The sequence below is a fragment of the Pezoporus wallicus genome, unplaced genomic scaffold, assembly GCF_028554395.1.
Source record: "Pezoporus wallicus isolate ANWC-B61680 ecotype Strahan unplaced genomic scaffold, APGP_CSIRO_Pwel_v1 contig_7985, whole genome shotgun sequence".
Lineage (NCBI taxonomy): Eukaryota > Metazoa > Chordata > Aves > Psittaciformes > Psittacidae > Pezoporus > Pezoporus wallicus.
In genome coordinates, this window is record NW_026636538.1 from 57602 (window position 1) to 67807 (window position 10206).

Here is a 10206-nt window from a genome sequence, read left to right on the forward strand (position 1 = left end):
ATCTCTACCCTGAAAAAAAAACCCTCTCTCTCCAGTTCTCCAGGCTAACAGAAGATTGCTTAATATTCAGGAGAAATGCTGATTAACGCTGTCAATAGATATTGGTGTTATTCCTTTTTACTTCTCCTACACTCTTAGTCCTTTTCTCTCAGTTTCTTCCTGGCCTCCACTTTTGCAAGCTGTAGTCCTGTCATAGAAATCGCTAGCACAGATGTCCTGAACTTCTGTTTCCACGTGATTTGCTCCACAGAGGAAACGGTTCCAGATAGGGTGACCATTTCTGCTGGTTTGTTTAAACCAGGGTACTGGAGACATGCTCCTTTTTGTCACATAAGACTTGGTTTCATAAACTGAGATGGGTGTTAGGATTTTCCCCATTTCCTGCTCAGAAGTTGCAAGCCCAACTAATTCCCTACATTGTGGCACAAGCAATCCAGGCCGAAAGAGAATCCTGTGGGGCTACTTGGTCATCAAGTTTCAAATGGGCTCAGAAAAAGATCAAATGTGCAGATTAGGGCCATGAGCAAAACTTAACACACACACACACACACACACACACAAGAAATGGCTCTGTACAGCTAGGACTGCACAAAGCAATTTTGAATCTATCCATACAGTATCACATATTACATAACAAAATACTGACAGTATTCCCATTTTGAGACACTTTTCAATGTAATTGCCAGGACTGGTAATCCTTTCCTTGCTCTCAAATCCACCTCCTGTTTTATTTATACATAATGAAAAGAAAGAGCTCATAAGTTATATAGCGACATTAACTGTAATCAAGACAGTTCACCAAGTAACAGTGTTACTGTGGGAAGGCAGTGTGTTGTAACAGGACAGCTTCACTTTCTGAACATGCAGTATTTCGAAGTGAAGCTGAAGTGAGAGCTAAGAGAAACTGAAAACAATCCAAATTTGAACGTCAGGAGGGACATATATTTTCTCACTCTCAAAAGCCTGAGCCTTTTTTCCCTTGAAAATACCAACAGAAGAGCCATATACTTTTCAGAATCTCTTTAAAATCACACAATATTTAATAATTGCACAATAAGTTGTTCACCTCTTGCAGTAAAGGCTGAAGAGAAGTCCAAGAAATTCATGGTGGTAAAAGTCCTTAGTCAGCAGAAAGTGCTTGGAAGAAATCAGTAGGAACTGGAAGGAAATTTCCAGGACTTGCAGATTTTGGCTACTGGTGACTAAAAGAAAGTAAAATTTTGGGGTGTGCTGAAACCTTTGAGATGAGAGCTGATATCGCAGTAGATTTTTTTGAGAGGTCTACAACTGCTTGCTTGTTAACAGCTATGAGCAAAGCAGAACAGCAGTATGCATTCCTGTGAAGAAATTCATATACTTGTGTGTCATGGCTGCATCCCAACCCACCCTTTTGAGTCCAAGATCCTACAGACATGGGAAATAAGGCTCTCTGCTAGATGCAAGCAACAGTCTCAAGGTGCTTTGCTCTGTTCCTATGTCAATTTTCTCTTCTTTTCTTTAACACCGAGTATGAGTTTTAACCTTCTTTAACTTCCAGAAAGCCTCCAAATTGGTTGTTTCTTCTAATAAATCAACTCCCCGCATTGCTTGTAAGACAGTTACATTGAAAAGAAAAAGGTTTTCAGGTTGAAAGGTTGGGTGTTATAATCTGTTTCTAGATATAAGTACCCAGGTTTCCATCTGTTCTCAGAAAACTGTAGGAAACAAATGGAGTTTATGACCTGTTTCCACACAAGTAGGTACCACACACGAGTGGACTTCATTCTGCATGTTTACCACAAACCCACCGAAGCTGCTGGTCTGTTTGGAGGTCAGTTAACTCATCAATGGATCTCCAGCTGCACTGACAAGCATATGCTCGTGCTCCCTTCTTCTTTATCATCTTCGCTCTCAGTTTACTAAGTTCAGGCATGTTATTCCTGCCAATCAAGTGAAAAAAGTTTCATGAGGCCATTTCAATTCAGAAAAGCTCTTCAGAACATTTCTGAGTACCACTGACATGAATGAATTTAGCGGTATGTTTGAATTTTGTTTTGAACACAACCCTTTCCTGAGAGCAGTCCCTGTGCATAGTTGCTGCATGCTCAGATCAACTGGAGATTGACATTTTTGTAACAAATGTTCTCTGACAGGTTTAGAGACCCTGTGTCAGCCTCCAGAGAAAGGGTTCGAAAGAAAACCAGGTAGAGTTAATTCTCTTGTTAAGAAATGATCCAAAAAACATATTTATTTTATCAAACTTACTGTAAAAATCCCTATGCAGAAAGGGTACAACTAAAGAGTGAAACTTTTCATCAGGAACTGTTACTCAGGATGGCTGTTACAGTGTAAAAGTGACTGAAATGAAATAGCCATTAGAGGGAAGAATGTACATCAAACCACACATAATTTCTGTGTAAGCATCAACCACAACAAATGAAATACCATCATGGCTATTACAAACCCAAGTTGTTTCAAAGACCAAGTAAAAAAGTAGCATTTTAACTGTCCCTGCTCTCATGACTTCCTCCTGGCCATCAATTACTGGCCACTGAATTGCTCAGAAAACCCCATTAACCAGCCCAGCTAAATAAAGAAAACCCAAAACAGACATCAAAGGAAGAATTTTTAGAAAAAGAGGCCAGACACCTAGTCATGGAAGCAAACAATTAATATTCAAGTTTGCTTTTGCTTTTTAAAATTCAGGTTAGTCAAAAGAAATAGCTAAATATCTTGCTAAAGAGAACAGATTTTAATCAATGCTACGAGTACCTGATACTAATGTTTTTCATGGCTTTTTAAAATAATTTATTAATTGCAAGCTCTCAGAAGCAGAATAATTTAGACCCTGAGTAAATAAAAGAATCGTATTTTTATTTAACCTTTCCAGCTACCAAACTCACCTCAGTAAACTAGTAGAGCACTGTATTTTTAATGCTGCTTTAAATAATGGGAAAAGAAGATCTGCATTCAAAGAGAATGCAAATCTTCCTAAACTGTAAGAAAAACCTTCCAACCCTAACTATTCTACGATTCTATGTAATAAAAGAAAAATAATGTAAAAGAAGATAATGTACCCATTACTGCTGTTACACCCCTCCGTGGCCATGCACATACTCTGAACACACCAGCTATCTCCATCAGTGAATGGGCACATACAGAGACTTTCCTAAAGAGGAATCCAAATTCACTGTCTGTATTAGGAGCACACCCTACACTATTCTTCGTTAAGTCCTGGCATTTTACAGAAAGTAGAAATAAGAACGCCTGAATTTTAAGTCTTGAAAAAGATGGAAATAATTAAAGTCAAAGACATCACAATCTAAAAATAAAAAAAAAAAAATCCCACCCCTCCATTAAATCAAACCTTGCTTCAAAAAGAAGTCTGCTAAGAAATCACACTATCTGATTTTCACTGAATATGACAGTGTAATACTTGAAAAGAAGAAAACCTGACTTGAAACAATCACAGTCTATATGACTGAAAGCATGAAGTACATACGGAGCAGTCCTCATTCATTTTGTAGGCATTCTGCAATGGCACACCAGAGGCCAACCCATCACATGTATTATTGGCTTATTTCAGCAGAAAAGTTGCCTTTTGATCCATGAAACTTGAATTGTTTTTAAGACCAGAGAGGGAGAGTGATGGTGGTAGAAATGGAAATGCGGATTATGGGAGATGTTGCCCCCCTCTCCCTGCAGAATTTCTCATCTGCCCCCCCCCAGCAGACTGTACACATGCTCCCTTTTAGGTAACACAGGAGTGCTCAGGACTTTTCATCTTTCCCATTCCTATCAAGCCTGAAAGCACAGTAACACAATACTAACACCAAACCCACCTCAGACATACCTGAAAAAAAGATAATCACAGGACTGATCCCAGATGTAGTCATTGAAGAGTGACACGCGGAAGTCACAAGCAGTACAACGTAGTTGATCACACGTTCTGCTCAAGAAAGAACAGAAAGCTCCAAGAGTTTATTACGATCAGAGAAGCCACACAGATCATACTTGTTCTTGAGTACAGTGCTCATTCAGAAATGCTAGAAGCAAGCTTACCCTGTAATCTTATTTTTTTTACGTCTCTGGCACATTCATTATGGTATATGTTTTAACTATATGATCATGTATTATTTTTACAGGTTTCTAACCTCACTGAGTGCATAAAATAAACCATTACTTTCTTGATATATTCTCTTTGGTCTTCCTCATTAGTATGGCACCTGACCAGCATCCAAATATGCATCAAGTGCATAATTACTTACTAAAAAAATCCCACATGGAAATGCAGTAATGTTCTATAAGATGTTGGGGATAAATATTTAAAGTATCTTTCCTACTAAATTCAGCTACACTTGCAAAGCACTCTGGCTATTTTCAGTTCAGGCTCTCAGATGATTTAAACCAGCCCAGTGATTTAAGTCACATACTCAGCATCACATAGAAAGCTGAAGAGAGGCAGACAAAAATAACAATCCCCTACAGCAGCAATTTTGTTAACTACTTGTTACTGATTTTTGGAGTCTCATGTCTCATTTGCACACATTTTTCAACTCCTCAAACCAACAAATGATCTACTGGTCAACAACAGAGGACTGGAAGGGCCCAGCTGACTGCATCTGCAGTTACAGGTAGACACGTTTATACGAATATAAGGGTGTCCTGTCCAGTCCAAATACAGAAATCTGCACCACCACAGAAACACAGTTGTGAATGAAAATAATGACAAAGCAAGTAGAACGTTCTGTTCATGTTTCCTACCTTTTTGAAATATTTGTCCCTATGCCATGTGGTGAAAAGCTTCCACCCAGGTACACAGGAGAGCATCTACAGGGATTTCATTAGAAGTATTAAATTAAAGCAAAACATTTTGGAGAAAGTAGTACAATGCTTCTCCTAGTTTAACAGCATGGGATTTCTAAAATAATATTTATTAAATATAGGCAAATATATCCAAATGCTTACAAATGACAGAATTTTTAAATTTCCATTACCACAGTGTCGAGAAAAACTCTACAATAACCACTCTCTTTACCAAATATATTGTATCATTTGGTACACGTGTATGCCTTTAAGGCAAAGAAACCTGTTCAATAACTGAAATAATTAGTAAGAAATAATTTTGACCCCATGGAAGCACATTAGTAACTCTTCAAAATTATCTTGATCTTTTTCTTTAAAAAGAATGCTTTTCAAAATACTCAGATTCTTAATGTCCACACAGATGAAACAGTAGCAATACTTAGACTGACAACAAGCTATAATCAAGCTGTGTTCAACCAGCCAAAACACTTTTCACTTGCCTTTTCCTATGAGCCTGTATAACAGCACTATTTCTTTCAGGTGTGAGACTTGCAGAGTTAGACTTCAATTTCTATTAAAAAAAAACAATAAAAGAATCACAATTACAGCAAAGTAACAATAGTCTGTTTTCCTTAATAAGTCGGAGCCAGAAAATTTCTGTCATAGAAGCAGGGGACTAAGAATTTGGGAATTTTCTTGCTTGGGTTTCTGAGGCTCCAAGACAAAAGCTGCTGAACTAACAGATAAATGAAAATAAATAACAGATAGTTATGAAAATAGATAGTAACAGAAAAAAGGCTTCTCTTCCTGTACTGAATTCCCAGCTCTGCCTGAAGGAATTCAGCACCACATGACCATTTTGACTTTACAATCAAGACTTTGTATTTCATGCCCTCTTTTTAATAATTTTGCTTTTAAAAGCTGTTTTAATTTTCTCCCTCACCATTGAGCTTTTGTTTTAGAAGAGAGATGAAATTGCTTAGCTTGCAGAAAGGGTCAGGAGAATCTTATCAAATCTTATCAAATGTATAAAAATACATGACAGGAAAGAATAAGGAACATGTAGCTAGACTCTTCTCAATGGGGCTCACTGACAGGGTGAGGCAACAGGCACAAATTGACATACAAGAAATTCCAGTTAAACATATGCAAAAACTTCACTTCTTTTGAGGGTGGTCAAACACTATGTACTGGTTTTGGCTGGATAGGGTTAATTTTCTTCCTAGTAGCTGGTGCAGTGCTGTGTTTTGGCTTTAGTCTGAGAACAATGCTGATAACACACTGATGTTTTAGTTTTACTAAGTAGTGCTTACCCTGATCAAGGGCTTTTCAGTTTCTTATGCCCACCTAGAGACAGTACAGCTGACCCAAACTAGCCAAAGGGATATTCTGTACCACAGAATGTCATGCCCAGTATATAAACCTGGGGAGCTGGCTGGAAGGGACTGATTGCTGCTAGAGTCAGGCTGGGTATCAGTCAGTAGGTGGTAAGCAATTGGATTGTGCACCACTTGTGTTTCTTGGGTTTTATTTCTCTCTCTCTTTTTGTTGTCTCCCTCTTCATCATCATCATTATTATTATTATTATTTATTGCAATTATTAAACTGTTTTTATCTCAATCTGCAGTTTTCACCTTTTCTTTCCAATTCTTCTCCCCATCCCACTGAGGGAAGGGATGGGTGATTGAGCAGTTACGTGTCGTGGCAACAAGTTGCCATGACACAAGTTACTCAGGCTGCGGAGACTCCATCTTTGGAGACAGTAAAACGCTCTCTGGACATGGTCCTGTAGGTACCCCTGCATGAGCAGGTGGTTGGACCAGATGATCTCCAGAGGTTCCTTTTCCAACCCAAACTATTCTGTGATTCTGTGATATCTGACATTATGCTCTATCTTGAACTAACATTTCCTTTAATTGTCTGTTATTGCCTGGGTAAGACCATACTTTTATCTCTCTTGAAACTCACTACAGGATTGCTGCATTTTCCTTTCTGCTTTATTTTCCAAGTTTATCCTACAGCTTGTTTTAGTTTATTTTTTTGCTTTATAACAGCTTTAGTTTATGGTGCTTTTCTTTCCATGGCTGAACCTCATCTCTTTTGTATTTCTCTAGATTCCTACTCACCAGAGGTGTTTTGGTAAATCTGCTGTCATTACAGATTTCATCAATAATGTCGTCTAGATCTTCTTCACTGCTGTCAGCACTCAGAAACAGTTCAGGTGATCTGAAAAACAAACAAATCAGCCTTCATTTTGTAGCATGACCAAAGTAGTTCCAACAATTTTAAGTTAAATAAATTTAATTACAGCCTTTTCCCTCTAATATTTCTGTAGTATCTAAGGTAGGCCATCCAAATAATGACTGGACAGATATAAACTGCAGGATGATGCCTTTCAGTCCCTGCTGTTATTTTTGCTTGCTTCTTTTATTTCCAGTCACTTCCAACCCTGAATAAAAGTATGATAATATAACCCATGCTGCATTTACTGAGCAATAAATTGGTCAGCCCTGCTCTTTCATGTTTATCTTCAGCAACAGGAATATACGAAGGTGAGAAAGAGTTCTCTCCTCATGCTATAGAACTGCAGGTGTTCTGAAGGAATTCCTGTCAAACTGTATGCATTTGGAGAGAGATCACCTGCACTTTGCTTTCACCCAAGTGAGAAGTCTTGTCACTCAAGTCTGCTGGTTGCTAGCTCTTTGTCAAAGAAAGGGAGGCCTGTAGTACTGCTGCATCAACCAATCAAGTACAAATCTGTTCCTGAGAAAGAAGAAAACTGTGTGATTTTTTTAAAATATTGTCATTAGATTGACTAAATTTAAGCGCACCTCTAACCATTATGCAAACAATGGGCGAGTTCAGTAATGTGGCCAAAGGCAGTGCCTGGGACTCTGAAATGCCTCTTGGGTAAGCACTCAGCAGCACACCTCTGGAGATATCTGGCCAAGCCCCCGTGGTCCACAGACCTTCCAAACAGCCTGAGACACCATCAAGGGCCGGGATGGGAGCCTGGCAGCATGGCAGACTTACTGGCAGTACTGCCAGCAGCGACTGTGTCACAACCAAACCTGTTGGTATTCAGACCCATTTGAAAACTGAAATTTGGGGTGGATCCCTGAAAGTGCAGAGTGTAAATTGAGTGCTTTCTATGGAAGGTATGGTGAATAGAAAAACTATGATCGGAACACATGTATCAAAATGAAACGTTTCACAATACTAGTGCTAAAGTTCTTCCGGCTCCGAATCGTAGGATTTTATATATTTTATATATACCATAAGGTCAGCTATAGAGCTCAGTAATCCCTGATCCTAACTCACAAGCAAATTAGTTAGGCTTTTAACGCCATATTTAATCCGAGACTGGGATACTCCCAAAAGACAAAGACTATCTGAAGTAACTCAGCTCGCTGGCACACGACTGGGGTGTTTACAAATAAGTACTCCAGGGGACACTGTTTGACCGCCGCTCAGTGTTTCGGCTCCCGAACCTCGGTGTTTTCGGCTCCTGAGAGATCTGGCCAGACGCCCGCAGGAAGGGAAAGGGATGGGCTGCGCGCCACCACAGCGCCGGCCCGCCCGGCTGGGGGGTGCGTGAGGCCGCCGGACCGACGCAGGACCGCTAACCTGCCCTCCTCCTTCGGTGCTACTGCTGCTACCGCCGCCGCCGCCTCGCCTCCGCTGTGCCGGTGGCCGCCCGCCGCCTCGCTGCCCGGCAGGCAGCAGAGCCGCCTCTCCACTTCATCCAGTAACTGGTCCAAGTCATCCGCCATCTTGCCGCCGCCAGCCGTTGCCAAGGCGGCCCCGCACGCCAGGCGCCGGCAGTGGGCGGAGTCTCCACGTCCGAAGGGGGGTGGGGGGCGCTTGGGGAGCCGTCCGCTGCCGGGGTCTGGGCCCGCCCTGCCTCCCGGCCCACGGAGCCCGGAGAAACGAGTGCACAGGAGAAAAAAACAACCGCGGAGCCCGCACACTCGCGGTCGTAGTCGGCAGGATTCGAACCTGCGCGGGGAGACCCCAATGGATTTCTAGTCCATCGCCTTAACCACTCGGCCACGACTACGCATGCTGAAGGAGCTGTGCGCACGGCAATAGGCCTAACTACCCGGCTGTGAGAGCTGCAGTTTGGTAGTTAGGGCATGTCTTCTGGTTAGGGGTGGAGTCAAAGAATGAAACGGTTAATGCTTTATGTATTTGTAATGTAGTTCAGTATGCTGTAGTTCTGTAGTCTGTTCAGAGCAAAAAGAAATGACTATGCTTTGCTGAGTCCCATGGGAGGATCACAGAATGGTTTGGGTTGGATCATCTGGTTCTAACCCCCTCCTGCCATAGGGGTGGCCGGTTCCAGCCGAGTCGCTGGGGGAAGTGGCAATGGCCCTGAGCTGGCGGTGAGGCTGCAGGGCTTCATGCGGTGGCACCGCAGGCTCCCTTTCCTGGACAAAGAGACAACTTCAGCACACAGGGTTTTGGTATACGCTTTGTTTAGTATTTTTGAGAAAACACCCATAAAACGTGGTGTCACCTGGTGGTGTGTTACTAAATCCAGACAAATGGAGGAGGTGTCGGTCACTGGTCTTCCAATGCGTGCTCCAGCCTCCTCTGCCTTCAAACAGGTCAAATGCCTCAAGGTGGGCACACTGGCAGTGTTGTCAATGATGACACTTGAAGACAAATGGTGGAGGTGGATGGTGTGTATAGAATCACAGAATCACAGAAGAGTTTGGGTTGGAAGGGACCTTAAAGCTTATCCAGTTCCAACCCCCTGCCATGAGCAGGGACACTTTCCGCTAGACCAGGTTGTTCCAAGCCCCATCCAACCTGGCCTTGAACACTGCCAGGGATGGGGCAGACACAGCTTCTCTGGGAAAAAGAGAAGGAAACAGTCTGTGACATCACTGTGAATCTTTGAAAACACTGTGATAAACGACTATATTTGATTAGAAAGCCAAGGAAGCAACATAGAGGGAAAGAGAGGTCCTGCTAAGCAAAACAAAGCATTGCTGTCTCCTCGGGTCAGCTGAGACAGAAAGCTCAGTGCTTGCACCCTCCCCCTTGTTGCCAAGACCAGTCAAAATTGGTCAGTCCATGGTGAAGTGGGGGCTGCAGTCCTTAACAGCTCCAAGTAAAGCCTCTTGGTTACAAGGTGTTTTACAATTCTCCTGGTATTAAACTAATGAGTTGCAAGCCTTATTTGAATTCCCGTGTACTTAAATTTTTATTTAATCATTCCATTCCCCCCCCCCCCCCCATGCAACTTGGCGCACTGTTAATACCCCAGCCCATATCATGGCAGTACTGCTGGGGGAGATGTGTTAGGCAGAACAGTTGTGAGCCTTCCGTGGGTTGATGTGATGGAAGAAACTAAATAGTACTGATGCTGCTCCAGCACTTTTAAGTGGTCCCTTGGTCAGGACTTAGTGTCGT

At 41.9% G+C, this 10206-nt stretch overlaps 1 protein-coding gene and 1 non-coding gene across 2 annotated transcripts; both read right to left on the reverse strand.

The window, feature by feature from the left end:
* Positions 1 to 1281: 1281 nt before the first annotated feature.
* CFAP418 (cilia and flagella associated protein 418) lies at positions 1282 to 8632 on the reverse strand. The gene is made up of 6 exons (XM_057400501.1): positions 8413 to 8632; positions 6912 to 7011; positions 5286 to 5356; positions 4744 to 4809; positions 3833 to 3928; positions 1282 to 1919 (listed from the first exon to the last, which is right to left on the reverse strand). The coding sequence occupies exons 1-6, from the start codon at positions 8556 to 8558 to the stop codon at positions 1760 to 1762; spliced, it is 639 nt and encodes a 212-aa protein (XP_057256484.1). The 5' UTR covers positions 8559 to 8632; the 3' UTR covers positions 1282 to 1759.
* Positions 8633 to 8763: 131 nt separating this feature from the next.
* On the reverse strand, positions 8764 to 8845 carry TRNAS-AGA (transfer RNA serine (anticodon AGA)). Its single transcript has one exon. It is a non-coding gene; the product is annotated as a tRNA-Ser (tRNA).
* Between the last annotated feature and the right edge of the window lie 1361 nt (positions 8846 to 10206).